Genomic DNA, 18,727 nt, shown 5'->3' with positions numbered 1-18,727 from the left:
GCACAAGTAAACCTCATGTTTATTACTTTATGAAAACCTGTCTATGGCCACTGTTTACTGTGAAGAAACAGCAATGGCAAGGAATGAAAAAAAGTAAAAAATAAATAAAATGCAGTGTCAACTTTATGTACTAATTATTTCGGGAATAAACAAAACAACATTTAACTTGAACTTATTTGGCATCCTTATGTTTTGTAGTTAATTCACGGTGTAAAGTAAGGCAAACACAACGTATTCTTTACTTTTGTGATATTGTTCTACTTATTGTGTTACATATTGTAACGTCTTGATGTAAAAGAAAAGCACACACACGCTCCCCTGCCCCTGCTGCTGTGCTGTCTCTGCCTGCGTTCTGAGCAATAAATGCCTTTTTTATTACTTTTTGAAAACAAACAAATATTTTAAATTGAGTGAATAACCAAACATGAAATGTATGTAAAAATAGACTAGAATGTCATTGGTGTAGAGAAGTCCACTTTCTGAAGAAAGTCTTGTTTGTTTTTGCAGGAAAGCATCATGACAGCTTATACAACAAAGGTCATCCTTACCCAGGCTATCCCGGATACATCATGATGTCAAACATGAACAATGACTGTTACATGCCCAATGACTCTTTGTCTCCTCCGATGGCCAGAACGGTAAGTAAAGAATTATTTGTTATAAATTATTTATTTGTTTCCATATTCCGCAAGACATGAGTAACTTTGAGTCACTGCAGAATCATCCTGCTGATGGATAGATGGTATGAGGGGGGTGTACCATGTGGTAACACAAACAGAGGGGGGGGGGGGGGGATTTAGTTGTGTTCTTCTTTTTTTTTTTCTCTTCACTATATGCAGGTTGTCTAGTTGTTGCTTCTGTCTCATTACTCCTGAGTTTAGTTCCAGAGAATGCTGTATAATGCAAGTTAGCAATAGTGTTTCTTAAAATAAGGATGATGCACAGCTTCATTGATATTTAATGTTATTTCAGGCAAAATAAAGGGAGTAAATATACTGGATTCTTCAAAGTAAAGTACTTGGCTTATAGAGATATTTAAAGCAGGAGTTGTACCTATTTTTTTTCATGGTTTTGTTTGCACATAAAACCACAATCGGATGTGCGTTTGACTTGGTGTTTAGCTTGGTTTCCCAACGTGATTGCTGTTGCTGTCCAGAGGGAATGCTCAATCTGATCTGTTTCCCACTCCTGTAATCTTTTGAGCCCACGTATGTATATGTTTAAAATATTGACAAAGTCTCTGATGGCAAAGGGCTTTAACAGCATTTGATTGTAGGTAGCAGAAACTTGTAATGTTTTGTGAATTTTTTAGAGGGTTTGTATCTTCTCAAATGGAGCTGTTAAAATGCCAGGAGGTAAGAAGTAGCACTGCTGACTGACACATGTTTTTACAGCTTGTAAAACAAAGTGGAAACCTAAGCTGACAGAAATAGTGAACACATGTGCTGGACAATTTGGTTGTATAATTTTAAGATGACAAGTTTGTAACAACTAGAGCATTTCTTTACAAAGTATGTATTGCAATTAAAAAGGCTACAAAAAACAAATTTGTGCTCATGAAATTTTATATTTTTAGAGCTGTAAGTAAAACGTGAACTATAATGGAAATACTGTTGTATGTGAAATTGTTTCCAAAGTATTGGAAGTTGGATTTGTCAAGCTATAAATGTATTCATTTTGTTGGATGAAATGTAATCTCAGTCTTCTGATTTGCATAATGTAATGTTAGGGTCGAAAAACAAGCACAAAAACTGAACCAGTACAGTATGTTAATGAGAAATATAAAGAAAGTATTTTGTACGCATGATTTCTGATTAAACAAGTGTTTTGGGTATGGTATGGTTTCTATTTTTAGTATGAATTTAGTATCAGAGTTAGCTTAATCTGTTATTCACAGGTCTTTCTTTTATATTTATATTTTAAAAAGTAACTAATTTGGTCACTGTTCCTGACCTAGAAATGAATTGGTAGTATTTGCTTTTTTTTTTTTTTTTTTTTTTTAACCTCTCCTTTTTTGTTTGGTTTTATAGCCAACCAAATCCAAAAAGCTGTCCTAACTTTCTGTTGTATGGTCAGGGTTACTAATCATAAAAAAGCAAATGTGTTTTGAATCATTATGGAAAGAAAGATGACAGAGATCCAGATATCCTTCTGCTTATTTCAGTTTGGGTTCTCCGACGATTAATTTGAATCATTTGAGCAAGATTTTTTTGGAGGCCACAATGGGATTTCTTTGAAAAAATTCTGGCTCTTGTTAAAAGAAATTTAAGAAGGGAAATAATAATCTTGACTACTCAAATTACACTGCAGGACTTGCTGACAAAAGGACTGCTGTCTCTTTAAAGTATTTTACTAGTCAATCCTGTTTTCTGAGTTGAAATCTACATGGTTAAATGTTTAGGCTGAAAGCTATATAAACCTAATATTGCATTAAAACATACTTGAATAGTGGCTTCTTCCTCACTTGTAGTCTTTGTTTGGACAAGCTTTTCTTAAAAAATCCCTGCATTATATATGCAGATAAATAAAATCTTCACTCGCCATAGAAGTAAGGTTGATGCCGTGTTCATTTTCTGTCCCTGATTTGTCCCTGGACGTCAATGCTGTCGCTTATTATTATGAAATTCTTGTATAGACTGGAAACTGAATTCACATAGTGCAGAATTTTAGGAAAGAACTGGCTTACTCAGAAACCCTCAATGTCAAACAGGACTCAAATATATAGTTGAGTTAGGATTGGAGAAATGGCCATACATGTGTCAAAGTATTGCTTTGGTTGTTTTGTAATGTTTGAGGTTAATTATTCCCTCCGTACCTCACCGATACTGTCACAAGTACAAGGGCATGTGTTTTTAATATGTAGTGTTATTGTCTATCATTTAATTGGTGACACTAGCTTAAAAAGCAATGCATTCAGCCTGGCAGCTGGCTGCTGTGCTGAAATCAGATGCACCAAACGCCCATTCCATCAGCATTTCCATGAAACCTGCTAAATAATGTTACGTTAACACATTTAAATATCCCAGCTCATGGGGCCTTGTTTGTCTTTGGGTAAAGGACAGTCTGGTGGGTAAGAAAACGTTTGAGGATACCTTGAAACTCACAACACAAGGTTGATATATATTTTGCACTAAAAAAGTGAACTATGTAACTTGCATGGTTTTCAGTGGGTGCATTGAAACAATAAAATTTATTTACAAAGGAGCTTCAATTCATGTGGCTCTATCTCTCTAGACTCCTCTTGGTTGAACCACAAGACTGGGAGCCCCAGTATTTATTATATTATTCTCTAATACGTTGTTTTTTTTAGTGGCGTACAGCTGCTGTTCATTTGCATAAGATCACATTTTCCCTCACCCCCAAACCATCTTTGCAACAGGAAGACAAACTCACTCGCTTTCTCACTTTGCCTTACCCACAGCTCCATGTGGTAATCGGTTACGTATTGGCGCCACCTCTGCCTTTTGCTCGCTTACCTGTGTTCTCTTCCAACTGTCAGCCCACTCAGCCTTCCCTTCTTGCAGCCCACGCTGATCAGATATCAGGCTGGGGTTGGAAAGAACAGTTGAGATCGGCTGAGAGATGCACAAGCCTCTCTGTGAAAGGTGTGAGGTTGGGCATTTACAAGCCGCTATCCTCTGGCATAATAAAGCAACTGCTGGGCCACATCTGTTTTCTCTGGAGAGAAAGGCTTCAGACCATGTTACTCAATACTGTACTACTTCTGAACCTAGCTCACGCAGTGCTGTGTGTGTAGTGGTATAGTGCAGTTTGAAACGTGATTCTCGTGGTTAAGATTGACGTGGTTATAAACTGGCCTTTAGTCACCATACTTGTAATATTTTATCTTATGTCTCATGTTTAAATACATGTGAAAACTAAATTGCCAAATCTATTTTAAAACAAATGTTATTGTTTGGAGTGTGCTGCATCGACAGTATGTCGTGGAATTTTTTGGGGGACGGGCTTTAAGTATACACTTGTTTAAATATACCCTCTATTTATATTGATTTTGATAACAGGAAAATATTGATACCATTAGTCATGGTGCTGTAAGTTTAATAGCAAAGTTAGATATGTGTTTTGCATTGGACATGGACTATGACAGGTGTCTGTGTACACACGTGAACACACTCTAAAGCTCTCAATTGCCCTGCAAAAGCTTGCATTACCTAATTTAATTCAGTTCTTGGAAGTTAAGTTATATCTGAAAGTGTCGTGTTCCTTGTCGTTGTTGCTATGTGTGTGTTTTTTTTTTTTTTTTGGGAGGCCTTTGCTGGAAGCACTGCCTTTACAGACACACGCTGAGGTACTGTAACAGGGAGATGTTGCATATGTGGGTCGTCACTCAATAATACTGAGTCAGACCCAGAGCAGTGGATGTTCACATGCTGCACAGGCACACAGATTGAATTATAGCACAGGCCTGTACATTGGTAATCCAATGGTAATCCTAGGGGTGGATTTAATAAAGAAAAGAAAGGTAAAAATAAGTTTTCACACAAATTGTGAGCACTAGTCCCACTAAAAGGAACATCCTACGCGAGGAACCTACTTCACTACAAACCCTCGCTGTACTTGGATTGGGAGTAAATCCCCTAAACTGACCTATTTCTAGTCTCCCAGAGTCCCAGCATCTTCACGGTGACTCTGGCCTTTTCACGAGCACCGTCTTGAAGTGGAAGGATTAAATGTAGTAGTTTTCTCCATGGACACTCTCCTCCTTGATCGCAACAAGTGTAAGCTTTCGTTCAGCGTCCGCCTGTGTAGCTATGGCTTTGCAGTCGCTTCGAACGTTGGCGCTGCTGCCTACCTAAACAGGCGTAAGCTCCCCAGGCACCACCCCCCCCCCTGCTCCCCCCCCCCCCAGCCAATCAGGACCTCCCAATCAGCTCATCTCTGGGCAAGCCTTCCTGTTTACCAAAGCAGCAGCACAGCTTTTTTTAACAAGCAAGTAAGTACTGGTGGGCAAAATATCCATATAAACATAGCCATAGTATTACATTGCATTGCACTGTGCTCTGTTTAGAGTAGCTCTGTAGGCTTTGCACTGTTTTTGATGCAATCCCTCTGAGCTACAGCAATGAAACCATACCTGAGCTCTCGTCTTATCTGAGGTTTTGGGGGTGGGTAGATCATAGGGAGAACACAAACGTGCAGGTAGCTGAGTGAGCTGGAGAAGTCAAAGCAACAGCTAAACCACAACAGCACCTGGTGTGCAGCAGAGCTGCACGCCTGACCTGCTCTTCTGAAGGAGGGGGGGTCTTGTTTGTCTTTTGTTTGGATGGGGCTGGAAGGGGGTGGGGGGAGGTGGCACCAGAAGGCAGCTGGGATTCCCCAAACAACCCTTTAGACGAGTTTCAGCTAACATTCTTTTACAGTCTGTTTTCTTGCTACTTTGTTTTGTTTGCTTTTGTGGTGTCTATACCTACCTGTGAACTCTGGTAGGAGCCTAATAAAAAGTTCAGTAATGTGCTTTTCAGTTTTCTGTTTACTATCACAACTGGTAATAATCCTATGAGGTGCCGTTTCTACATCCTAAGGATAACACCCATATATATATATATATATATATATATTATATATATATATATATATATATATATATATATATATATATATATATATATATATATATATATATATATAGAGAGAGAGAGAGAGAGAGAGAGATTGTAAAAAAGTCACAACTGTTTTATAGAACCAGAGAAATATGTAATGAGTTTTATTAAGTAAGAATATTCTGAAAAAATGAGTTGCAAGTAATAAGTTACTTTTTCCAGTAACATGCCCAACTCTGCCAATTCCCACAGTGCTTAGAGACTGCTGTTGAGCACTCTTTTAAATCTACCATTTCTAACAGATAACAATGGCAAGGGGTATATTCCCAAGTGAAAATGTGAGTTAACTCACTTTGTGATGATGAGGATTGTGGCTGTTAGAGTTGCATTGTCTTTTCCCCTTCCCATTTCTTAAAGGCTTTTAAAGTTGCTGATCCAGAGCAGACCCTTTCCTTCCTGATTTACAGTGGCATGACACATGAATTTCTGATGTCCTGTTGCATGTTTTTAAAGTAGTACAAGATGATTAGAAAGTACTTTTATCACGTCGGTGTATATCAAGCAGTCTTTATCCTCACCCACTGACTGTATACCTCCCAAAAAGAAAGTGTGTGTGTGTGTGTGTGTGTATATATATATATATATATATATATATATATATATATATATATATAAAATCCTCCGGGGGGGGGGGAAGTCTCAAATTTCAGGAACTAATTTGTTTTTGTATGTGAGACACCTCCATGTACTTTCATAGGTACTATGCATCTCCTTAGTTAATTGGTTCATTTCATGCTGTCTTTTTTTTTTAATGCATTTTGTGTTTCTACTGGAGCTTGTGCTAATTGGGCCTGACCTTAAAAACCTTTACTACCTACACTGTTTTATTTATTTTTTTGTTGTCCCATCAATAAGGCAGAGATTGATTCCAGTACAAGGTGATGGTACAGTTGGGTGACATAGTCCATTATAGTTGAGAGTTGAGGTTTATAGATGCTGTCTGAACAGGTGTTTTCTTGAGGAGGTGTTGGAAGGTGGTCAGGAACTGAGCAGTCCTGATATCCATGGGTAGGTCATTCCACCACTGAGGGGCAAGATCTGGAAGCGGGGTGGTGGGGGTACAGCTAATCTGCCGGTGGCGGAGGGGGCGAGAGGGAGTGTAAGGAGAAATAGTCTGAAGATAGGAGGGAGCAGAAAGGTCAAGGCAGTGATGGGAGAGTACAAAAGTTTTGAATTGGATGTGAGCAGCGGTAGGGAGCGGTGTAGTTTGGGAGAAATGAGGAACGGAAAAGACATGCGGGCAGCAGTGTTTTGGATGAGCAGGAGTCGATTCAGGAGGAATCAAGATAGAGAGTTCAGTGGAGTGTGCCAGGCGAAAACCTGATTTGGAGGGGGTCGAGCAGAAAATGTTTTGACAGGAAAGCAGAGAGCTGGCAATGGACTGCTCGCTTGAGGGTTTTAGAGAGGAAAGGGAGACAGGATGGTAGTTCTGGGGGGTCAAGGGAGGGTTTTTTTTAAGATGAGGGTGATGCAGGCATGCTTGAAGGCAGAGGGAAACAGAGGGTGTTGAGAGGAAATAAAAGGGAGTAGAGCAGGGGCTGCAGTCTGGAAACAGTGAGTGGGAAGGGGATCCAGAGCACACATGGTGGGTGTAAGGCTCTGGAGCAGGGAGCAAAGACCAGAGTCCGAGAGGGGTGAGAAGGATGGTAGATTAGTAGGGTTTTAGAGGGTAATGGGTAGTGCGTGAGCGGAGGACAGGGTGTGTGGGGAAGGAGGCGAGGTATTAAAGTTTGTGGATGTCTGTGATTTTGGAGGAGAAAGCAAAGTCATCAGCCAAGATAAACCTAAAAGACTCCTTGAGGGATCTGTTCTGTACAGATGAGCCATAAGTTAATGCTTTATGGAAAGAACATTTTTTTAAATGTTTTGCTTCAGCACCAAAGCTTATCTCTGCATGCCTATTAACCTGTTACTTAAGAGTTTGTGTTCTAACATATTGTATACTTTGTTATTGTATAGGTAGGAAGAGAGAAATACTGTATGTGTATTTTATTGTAGTCAGCTGATTGAGAGAAATGGTAGTTCCCCATGCCAAGTTATCAACGAGAAGTGCCAGTGACTATCTATACAGCACGGATACTTTACATGTTTTCAGGGTATTGGCGCAGCAAAAGTAAATCAGCCAAACATACAATTTCCCAACACTCTTAGGTGAAATGTAGAAAACAGTCAATACCTGTCATACTGTCTAAGAAATAAGTTGCCAAAGTAAGGTAAAAATGTCCTCCTCCTTTTTCTCGCTTTTTTTATGCAGATTTCTGCAGGCACTTTTATCCATGCATATGTTTATTACAGGATATTCGAGTTTAATGACAATTAACTTGTTTTGTCAACATGGAAATATACTAGGGAACGCACTTATTGGGACGTCTATATCATTTATATTATATTTATTTCTGTTTTAAAATGGAACATGTGCCTGCAAAAAATATATTTTTTTGATGTAGTATAAAAATGGTCTAGCATGCATGGGATTTGAAACTATAACCTTCAGTTGTTTGCAAGCGTGTTGCGTTACTATCAGTGGTACACGATTAGTTGAGAAAACAAGCAGTATTTTTGAAAGATGAAATCAGCCAGATGAGAATTCTGTGGACAGTTTACATTTTGGAAATTTTTTTTGGAGATTTTTTTTTTCGACCCATCGCCTCATTCTAAGATTTTGATCTTTGAAACATTTTGGTTTCCTGTCAGTGTAACACTCATTGTGGTCCCTGTTGGCGCAAGGCAGTACGGTTTCCTCTCAATACTGGTTGATGAGAGTAACATTATTTGTGGTCCCCATTGGGCAAAAAGGAATGTTACATTTCTGAGAATTAGTTATGTCTAAATACATTCATAAATCAATACATGGTCATTTATTTATTTATATATCTTTATGTTATTTTTCACTATCAGATATAAACACTGCCATAATACTGTATGAAACGAAAATAAATGTTCAGTTGTATATTAGTGAAGATTTTTGTACATAAGGTAGTTATGCTTTTCATATATTCTTTACTTTCAAATGAAATGTATTGTAACGACTCAGTCAATTGTTTTGTTGCAGGACTTGTCTGTTCAATTTGTCTCGTCTGTCTTGCATGTGTGTTACATGTATTGTAAGAGTAATGGGTCATGCCATTACTTGGCATGGGAAGGGGGAGAGAGTGAATGAATGGGGAGAATGTGTGTTGCTGTTTTCAGGGGGTTGCAGAACATGGGTGTGACTGGTTGATGAGCCGGACTGCGGGGAGGTTATATAATAAGGGGGAATATGCAGTGAAAGTGCCAAGACTAAAATGTAGGGTTATTATTTTGGTGTCGTGCATTCCGGCCCCTGACAGGAATTCTCTGTAGTTTCAAATAAAACAAACATTTTGAGAATTCAGCACGGTTTCTTATAACTTGTATCAAAAACACAAAGTAAGATAGAAGAAACAATTGAGGCAACTTTGGTCAGTACCAAGCAAGTAGGCACAACTGTACAAGTGGTGGGGGTTAAGGTTGCCCCAATTGTTTCTACTAACTTGGCTTGTGTTTTTCATGCAAGTTCGATCCTCTTTTATTGTGCCTGAAAAACACAAGCCAAGTTAGAAGAAACTACTGGGGCAACCTTGGCCCACATCGGTTTTACTTTGCCTGTTTGCTTTGTGCTGTGCAAGGTTGACCCAAATTGCTGTGCACATTTGATAACTTGGTGTTTTTTGCACATTTCCAATGTGTTTTTGTTTCAGATTATACTATAATTGTTACAGTATCACTGCTTTTTAGAAAGTTAGATTGTTATTTTTATATACTGTACTACAGTCCCATTGTGATGGAATTCATTTGACAGATTCACGTAACGTTTAAATACTTTTTTTTTTTTTTTACTTGTCAGTTGGACAGAAAGCATTTGCTGCTCTGAAACTTTTTTTCATGAACACATTCTGTGCATCCAAATGAGGAAGGAGGCAAATTGTACTGTGTAAAATGAGTAGACTGCAACAGTTGTCTTGCTGCAGTGTCTGGCCTGTTGCGCTGTGTGTGGTTTGTTTTAAACAGACAGCTGGTGACAGACCCATTATCCCGTAACTGACCACTGCATTCCAGGTGTTCTAACCCGAAACTGGGGCACGCTTTATTTTTGTGTGTTAGTTCTCGGTCTGTCTACAGTATTTGTTACAACAGTGTGTTTGTTTACACTTTTTTTTTTTTTTTTTTTTTATCCATGAATGGCTGAAGTAAATGCAATTGGATACTGCAGTATCCAACACTTTAATATTATTACTTGCAATATGAGTGAACATTTCTCCCAATAAATTCATGTGTGTCAATATTCTTAATTAGCAAGTCTCCATTTCCTATTTTGTTTATGTATTTTTGTAAATCCAATCAAACTGTGTATTTGTCATGGGTAAAACTCTTTTTAAAGTAGTCGGCACTTGGTTTGTAATGTTTGTAGAGCCTCCAGGCTTGCAAAGGGAAAGACGAAAAAAAGGGCCTGCATAACTATCAGTTAATTTTGTGTGGTTCATTTTGTGTGGCCTCTTTTGCATGTATGAAAAAACATGTTTTGAATTTTGGGGAAACTATGAAAAGTTTTCTTTTCCTTTCATATTATATGAATTAAAATCAAATGCTGCCTTTTCTCTTTGAACTGCCCAATTATGGAGTTGTGAAAATAGAAATCTGCTTGTAGCTTCGTCCCCACCCCCTCTCTTTAGTTCTCTTTCCCTCTCTCTGTCGTTATTTTGAAAACCCAGGGATCGCTGATGTCAGAGTCAATACCAAAAGCATTAAGAATGCTGGCAAAATGCAATGCAGCTGCAATCCAACATGACGCTGGAAATGGGGTTGAAGAGCATAAAGGCTTTCCATATTCCCAGGGCGCACAACTGCTTGCGGCCTTGGCTTTGATCTCTTCAAAGCCTCCTGCCTCCTCCTAGCTGGAGACTTGGCTGGCGCTTGCTTGTGCTAAAAAAAAAAAAAAAAAAAAAAAAAATATAAAAAAAAAAAAAAAAAAAAGTAGGGGGGAGGTGAGCTGAGGTCTCTTTTCAGGCAGAAATCAATCACTGCGCAGAAACAATTATGTGTAATTCAACCAGCATGAAAACAGGCCAAGATTATGGGCTTTGTTACCCGAGTGACTGCAGCAGGAGAGAGAGAGAGATAAGGTGGGGGGGGGGGAGCAGTACCATAATTGTGCCGACACACCACGTCTCGAGAATGGGCCGGCTTGGGGATTCGGGTCTAGGTTTGATGACAAACGCCGGCCATGCTGTCCAGCAGAGCAGATAATTAGGTTACAATTGAGTGATTATGCTTGGAAATGTAACCATATTTTTAACAAGCCAGAGAACCCCAGCAAACTGATGGGACTGCCTTTGTTGAAAAGTTTCTAGTGCTGTGTTACACCCATCACCATATTCCACTGTCCTGTCCTCCATTCATGTATATGCATGCCGCACATACTTAAATATCATATGACTGTTATGTACAGTGTTTTTTGCTTGTAGCCAGAAACACTTTCATGTCTGGTGGTAAGCCAGATCGATTGGGCCTAGTCAGGACTTCTGGCCTTAGTAGCAGGGGCTGACCTAGCGGTAGGCATTGCCTACCAAATTATGTCGCTTGTATACCAATGTTGTTGGGTTTTAGCCTAAATTTGTTGTTTGTTTTTTTTTTTTTTTTTTTTTTTTAAATGGAGCATACATTTAAATACATTGGAAGTGCAACTGTGCTCCTTTTCATGTAGCTAAAATGCTAATTTCTTAAATGTATTTCACCACAGTCCTAGTCCCAGACAGTAATTTGTATAGTTGTGTTAGCCTGCTGCATTACTTGGGAGAAGCCACAGCCTGCAATTTTTAAAATTTTTATTCTTAATCTCAAGATAGTTTGCTTTAATTCCAGTCAGTGTATTCTAATAGGTAAGAAGCCTATTTTTGGCACTTGATTTATTTAAAAAATGTATTCTGCATAAGTAATACTAAAATATGAAAATTATTTTAAATATTTTAGGAATGCTTGTACGCTCATTTACCCCCCATAGTGATTAACAAAGTGGTGTGCAGTTGCTAAATAGTGAGCTTTTTATAGAAATAAACCAACAATTTGGAAGCTGACCTTTTTTATGATTTATTTGTATCGGATTGTTTTTTTTTAATGCACTATTTCAGTAACTTTAAATATCAATCTTATATAATAATGTGAAGCTGCCTTGCAAATAGCATAATGTACATTTGAATCAAGTGGTCTATGATGTGTATATATTTTATAAACACAGGTTGTCAAATGAATTCATCTGAACTAAGTCTCGTTTTTCTAGATTTTTGGATAGTTTTTAGTGTTATGTTTTGTGCAACCTGGAGACAGCACTGTGCATTCTGAAAACGTGATATGCTTGATTTCACTGTTTTAATGAGTTGGTGTATTCTCGGACTGAAAATAGGAATAAAGGAAACACCAATTTGGAAGCTAACCTTTTTATGAAGTACTAGCTGAAGTACCCGGCATTGCCCGGGGAAATTCAGTATTTCATGCATGACAAATCGGGGAACGGTTTCCTGTAAGTTACTGATCTTAAATGTCGCACAATGCACTCGGACCCCTTTTTTTTTTTTTTAATAATTTAGTAATCGGCAATTATTTTATTATTTTCTCCCAATTTGGCATATCCAGTTATTTTTAGGCTCAGCTCACCGCTACCACCCCCGTGCTGACTCGGGAACGGCAAAGACAAACACACGCTGTCCTCTGAAGCGTGTGCCCTCGGCCAGCCACTTTTTTTCACACTGCAGAGTCACTGTGCAGCTGCTTTAGAGTTACAACGGCGTAGGACAACGCAGATCTGGGCAGCTTATAGGCAAGCGCGCAGGTGCCCGGCCAGACTACAGGGGTCACTGGTATGTGATGAGCCGAAGACACCCTGGCCGACCTAAGCAATCCCCTGTCCCCCCTTGGGCGGCGCTCGACCGATTGTGCGCTGCCCCCTGGGAGCTCACGTCTATGGTCGGAGTGCCTTTACCAGATGTACCACTCGGGAGCCCTCCCTTTTCCCTTAACTTTTTTAAAATTTTTGTTCTTTATTTTTTTTGGCTTTGTATTGTATTGTATTGATCCAGCAATGGGGTTACTAAGTAAAGTACCCTGGGGGTCAACATTTTGGATCCAAACATAGCCCTTGTCCTTCCCCTGGATGAAAGAGGAGGCAATCCAAAGTTTGGTTGCACTGGCTCCTGTGGGGTCTGAATGCATAAATAAGCAGACAGACGGACAAACTTTATTTATATGTTTAAGATTTCTTCAAAATAAATACAGTATTTTTTTTGCATCTGGTGAGCTGTGGTCTGGTGCCCTTTATTGAGGGAGTGCATTTCAATGCATAAAATAATGCTAAAATAAACTAGGTTTTAACTGTATTCTTAACATCTCTCACTCAGTTATTATCTTTATAACATGAATGTAGCACTGCAACATAATGCTGCCTTATTTCTGTGATAAAATACTTAAGATTACACCATTTTGTTTTCCTAAAACCCTTCAGCTTCCTAGTAGCCTACTTCATTAATTCGGTTGCCTACAATTTCTGTCAACCCCATGTTTGCCATTGTCTAGTCAGAGGTAATGCCTGCAACAGGTACCTTTCAGAAGTCTGCTCAAAACTTAAGAGCCTGCATAAATAATTTTGCTCGGTGTAGGTGCCACAGTCAAACATGCCTTTTTAATATGCAGAACCAAAATCATTACATCTGTGGACCAAAGAGAGTGTGTACTGTGATCTATTCTTTTAGATTGGGATTTTGAAACACGGAAGTTATAGGAATTCTACCCAAAAAACGAGGTCAATCCTTCTTTAGATTATACAGTATTCCAGCAGTTAACTACTGGTTTCACCCCACCTCCCCCAAAGAGGACGCTTACATGAAACTAGTTTAATGAGATATTAAAAAAGGATAAATATAACCATATATTGACAAATTGTTACCCTGAGCCCAGGTGCCTAAGCTTAGACATCAGAGGAGGGTGCGCTGCTTTTGATTTTACTGACAATAAGTCAAAACAAAAAATCAATCTGTCCTGTCCCTGTGTGCAGTTTTCTCTGAGATTTAAAAGGGTGAAATAAAGGCTCACTGAAACTGATAGAGGAGGAACCAAGCAAATAAGATGGAGATACATGTTTGAGTGCGTATCTGAAAGTACAGCATACAGCCAATCTTCTCCAGCTGTGAGCCAACATCAAGGAGTTGCCTTCAATATGAGAGTTTCCAGCAAATTTCAACCTTGCATTAGACTGCTCCAGGCTAGCCTGCAGCCTCTTTCTTCCTTAAACCTTTTGGTGTTTTTCTGTTTTCCTCTACCTTCTGAATTCAAAGCATGCAGGAGTCATTTTGAGAATTTTGCTTGAAAAAAGGCAATAGGTGAACTTGGTATCTAACAGCTCCAAATATGTCCACTGTTGTAAAACTAGATGTATAATCCATGTATTTATTATACAGACAGGATGCTTATTTGTTTATATATATATATATATATATATATATATATATATATATATATATATATATATATATATATATAGTGTTTGTGTGTGTATATAACACAAGGTCATTTTTGCACTACAATGTTTGATATTATGATCAGTATAAGGTAATTACATATAGTGAAAGTACAGCCTCTACGGCAATGCAAAAGTTCAAAATTCTTTCAGCTAAACTTTCAGTTTAGATGGCTTACCAAAAGAGATTCTGTAGAGACATTCATGGTCGCACTCTTGGTATTTTCCTTCAAAAGGATCAATTGTATACTCCTGCTCGTTTATTTTCTTCAAAAAAAATCTCTGTTTAGTTTAAAACATGACTATAAAAACAAACAAACCAAGTTGTGTTTTATAACTTTTTTTGAAACTGAAACGGAGACAAACAAACAACCTAACCTCCTCATGGAGATCTCAATTTATACGCACTTCTTTCTACTAACTAAGGGCAGGACAGGTAAGCGGTTTCCCTGACCAAAGAAAACTTAAAACACCAGTATTGTGATTAATAGTAGCACACGGGCATCCTTTCCTTTTGATAGTTTGTTTCAACTGGAGTTGGAGTGTAAGGAGAGGTGAACAAACAGGCCTCTTTGTACAGCTGGGTAATTGGTTAATGAGGTAACTCCAACTTAACAATCATACAAGTATTATTAATTTAAAGACGGTTACCATGTTAAACCTCACATGATTTAACAAAACGGTGATCTCTAATGGTCAGGTAACTGTAAGTGGTTTTAACCCCCCCCCCCCCCCGTCAGGAAAAATAGATCTTTAATAGTCTTAAATAGTTTTATATATTTCCCCTCAGTAATCGTACCACACATCCCTCCTCTCAGCTTCAACTCTTTTGTCAAGAGGCAGTGTACCCTTGATATGCTATCAGCGTTAGCATTCTTTGCCCTGCTTCAGTGCTCGATTTTATATTTAAATGGCGGAAGGGACAAAAACCATCTTGTCACTGGCATTTTTTCTCTTTGTTTTCATCCATTTTAAGGGTGCATGATCAGTTATAAGGGTAAGCTCTCTCCCCAGCAAGTAATAACGCATCATTTCTATAGCCCATTTAACTGTAAGACTTTCTTTTTCCACAATTGCACAATTGCATTGCCTTGGTAACAGTTTCCAGCTTTAGATATATTATGGGGTGCTCTTCCCTGTTTACCCTTTGTGAGAGAACGGCCCTCGACCAACATTGGAGGCGTCCGCTTGTAATATGAACTTTTCTTTAAAATCTGGCACAACACAGGATCCCCACACAGTATGTTATCCAGTGTTTTTAAGTGCGTATTCTGCCTCCTTCACCCACTTTATCATATCTGGACCTTGGCTCTTGTCAGCTGTGTCAAAGGAGCAGCAACTGTGGTGAAGTCTGTACTAAACCTTTGGTAATAACCGATTATCCCGAGAAATGCCCTGACCTGCTTTTTATTTATGGGTCAGTGCCACAAATTCTTACTGGCCTTCACTTTATTCAGTTGTGGCTTCACCAGACCAGTCTCCAACTATGTAACCTAAATAGCGAGCCTCTGTTAACACTAGAACTCCGGCGGCAGTCATTTTGGTGGCTTTTGGTTTTAAAATGTAATTTGCTCCACACATATGGGGCTGTGCGTTCGTGTACCTTTCTGTCCCTATGTATTAAATATTATTATAAAGCATGAAACGCGGGAGTGCAGAAATAAAGGAGATATATAACATTATACCCAAAAGCATTAATGACCACATAGAAAACAATTGTATTTTGATTGTACAGAACTGTATTCTACTCCTATATTTATTTATTTACCAGTCCGCAATGTGTTTAACTCTAATTAGATTAGTCTCTACTCTCTGCCTGAGTGAATGACTGACAGGCTATTGTTTTTCAGTCAGCCTTTTGAAAGGCTGTCACCTGCTTGTCGGCTGCGCTGCTTTGGTCCGTCAATTAGCATCAGGACTAGTGTAAATAAATACCAGAGACCGTGGAGTTCTACAACGCAACAAAATATGGAGTTGGTGTTTTGGAGCAGATGGCACAGAAGTATTCTGTGAAAGCTGGTTCTCGACGGAGGTCTATTCAAGTGTTTTACAATGTATTGGACCTAGCAGCCATCAACTCCTGGGTACTTTACAAAGAATGCACAGAGAAGAATTTACCAAGGAGAGAACATATTTTACAGTTAGCACAGGAACTTCATAAGAAGCATTTGGGTCAGAGGGAGACTGCTAAGTGTGTACCCACAGCTGAAGCTGGCAACCCCGCTGAGAGCCGCAAGAGGCGCCAATGACAGGTTGGCAAGTGCAATAAAAATAAAACTTTTGACAGCTGTGCCCTGTGCAGAAAGGTGATGTGGAGAAGTGCATTATATGTTGATTCTGAACAGCCTTAGATTCAAGGTAAAGGAATACCCTTTTGTCAAAAAAAGTGTTTTTTTTTTTTTTTTTTTATAACTTGTGCTGTGCGTTTCTGTAAAATGTTTTCTTCTAAGTTTATTTATCTATGTTGTTCAGATGCTTTTGCTCATCTGATAATAAACCGATTGCTGTTAAAGTTAAATGTATTGCTATCGTTTCATACGTAAATATGTATGTTGTAAACCGATGCCTGTTCAGATGTTTTTATTTATATTTTCTTGTTTTGATTTGTAAAATAAGTGTGTGTGTCATATATATATATATATATATATATATATATATATATATATATATATATATATATATATATATATATATAGTAACAGATGTAGCAGGACAGGGGACCTGCAATCTAAAGATGTTTGTTTTATGGCAGGGACGGGGATAAAAGCCTCCCTGCCAAGCTAATTGTTTAATTTAATTGTTTTATTTCTTGTTAATTATCACTTGCACCTGGCTGTTATTGATAATTAGGACCAGGTACAGAGTTTAAAAAGAAAATTGTTAGACTGTTCTGGGCTGCTGCTGTGTGAAGAAGCCCGACTGAAGGTCATAAAAGGTATTGTGAAAAAAAGTATTTGGTTTTTTATGTGTTGTATTGCATTGCATGTCAGGTAAATGGCTTAGCTGTCCTGCAAGTTAGACAGGGACCTACATGTGTGTAGTCGGTGCTCGTGAGAGTTAGGTCTTTGTTTGTAAATAAAGTGCACATAAGCGCTGAAAATTCAAATTTTCTTCTGAGTCACGTTTTTAAAGGGGCACGAACCCAAACTATGGACAATCCTTTCACATCTATCTATCTATCAATCGATCAATCGATTGTCCTTCTAGTGTTAAGCCTATGTGGCACTTGGGGTTTGCTGTAAACCTGGCTTCTGTCAGGCTGTTTAGTACCGATTGTACCTTCCCAGATGTGATTCCCAATTCTCACTAAAAGTGGCCGGGGCATTGATTAAGCCAAATGGCTTTACCGTGTACTGAAACAAGCTGTCAGGAGTCACAAAACCGGTCTTCTCCTCAGCTTTTTCGGTCAACGGTATTTGCCAGTAACCTTTGGTCAAGTGTAGACAAATACTTAACTTTTATCCAGATTTTCAATGAGTTTGTCAACCCAGGGCATGGGGTAAGCATCAAACTTGATAGTTCATTAAGCTCTTTGAAATCGTTGCAGAACCGCCAGGTACCGTTGGGCATAGGTACGAAGACTATGGGGCTGGTCCAGTCGCTAGCAGATTCTTCAATCACCCAGTTGTAACATTTTTGCAACTTCAGCTTTTGCTGCCGCCCTTTTTGCTTTGGGTATCTGATATGGCCTCGTTTTTACTTTTTTACCCCTGGTTTTGTAACTGTCATGGAAGATTACCTGAGTCAGGTCGGGCCAACCGAACAGTTCCTCTGTGACTAGTTGCCACTCCACAAGAGCCACAAAGTCATCTAGGGTAACAGGGTCCCCCTGTCCAACACATTTCCTGATTGGTGCAGTCGTGGATCGCAAAAAGTGATACATAACGAGGATTTATATTACCCATATTGTCGCGTTGATTTCAGGCTGCAACCAACGTTTGGACAGGTGAACAAAATCAAACATTTGCGATCGCAGGCATGGAAACGCTGAACTTACACTGTTGTGATCACTCCTGCCTGGGACAGAATCTCTGCCTTAAGTGGGTGTACTCCTCAGCTGCAGAGGTGTCCAGGACATAGTAGGCCTTTTGTGCATCACCAATCAAGAATGGCACGATGATGCCGGCCCACTAAGATCTAGGTCAGGATTCTCTGCTAGCCACCCATTCACATGCCAGCAGGTGTGCGTCAACATGGTCTCCTGTGGTCATCTTTTGGAGGGATATATATATATATATATATAAATATTATTGTATTTGTCCTGCATAATAGTGCTGCCCTTGCATACCGTCAGATATTCTCTGAACAAATGTCGGCAAAATAAAAACAGTGCTATTTTTACCCGTTATATCGCTACCCTGCTGTCTGCCACCCGCCAACTTTTCAAGCCAAGCAAACATAGATGTAAGCATTGTAGTTTTCATCGTTGTAGTGGCAGTGAAATAATCATGGCCAATAAAAACAGTTAAGTTATGTATTTTAGCCTTTGACTCGCTTTCCTAATTCGTTGTTAACTGAACGTTCATACAAATGTCATCAACACTCCAGCTTCCAAAGCAAATCAAAGTACAACACACCAGAG

The 18,727-nt window shown here is 39.0% G+C and overlaps 1 protein-coding gene across 3 annotated transcripts in view; it reads left to right on the top strand.

Moving 5' to 3' along the window:
• The window catches only part of LOC121296434 (lymphoid enhancer-binding factor 1-like), a 67,248-nt gene that overhangs the window by 2,573 nt on the left and 45,948 nt on the right, over nt 1–18,727 (top strand). For all 3 annotated transcript variants that reach the window (XM_041222027.1, XM_041222008.1, XM_041222018.1), the window contains exon 2: nt 508–638. In XM_041222027.1, the coding sequence (XP_041077961.1) occupies nt 508–638 (131 nt within the window). The remainder of the gene's footprint in view (nt 1–507; nt 639–18,727) is intronic.

Source organism: Polyodon spathula, chromosome 2 (assembly GCF_017654505.1).
Source record: "Polyodon spathula isolate WHYD16114869_AA chromosome 2, ASM1765450v1, whole genome shotgun sequence".
NCBI lineage: Eukaryota > Metazoa > Chordata > Actinopteri > Acipenseriformes > Polyodontidae > Polyodon > Polyodon spathula.
This window is presented reverse-complemented; position numbering and strand designations above follow the sequence as displayed.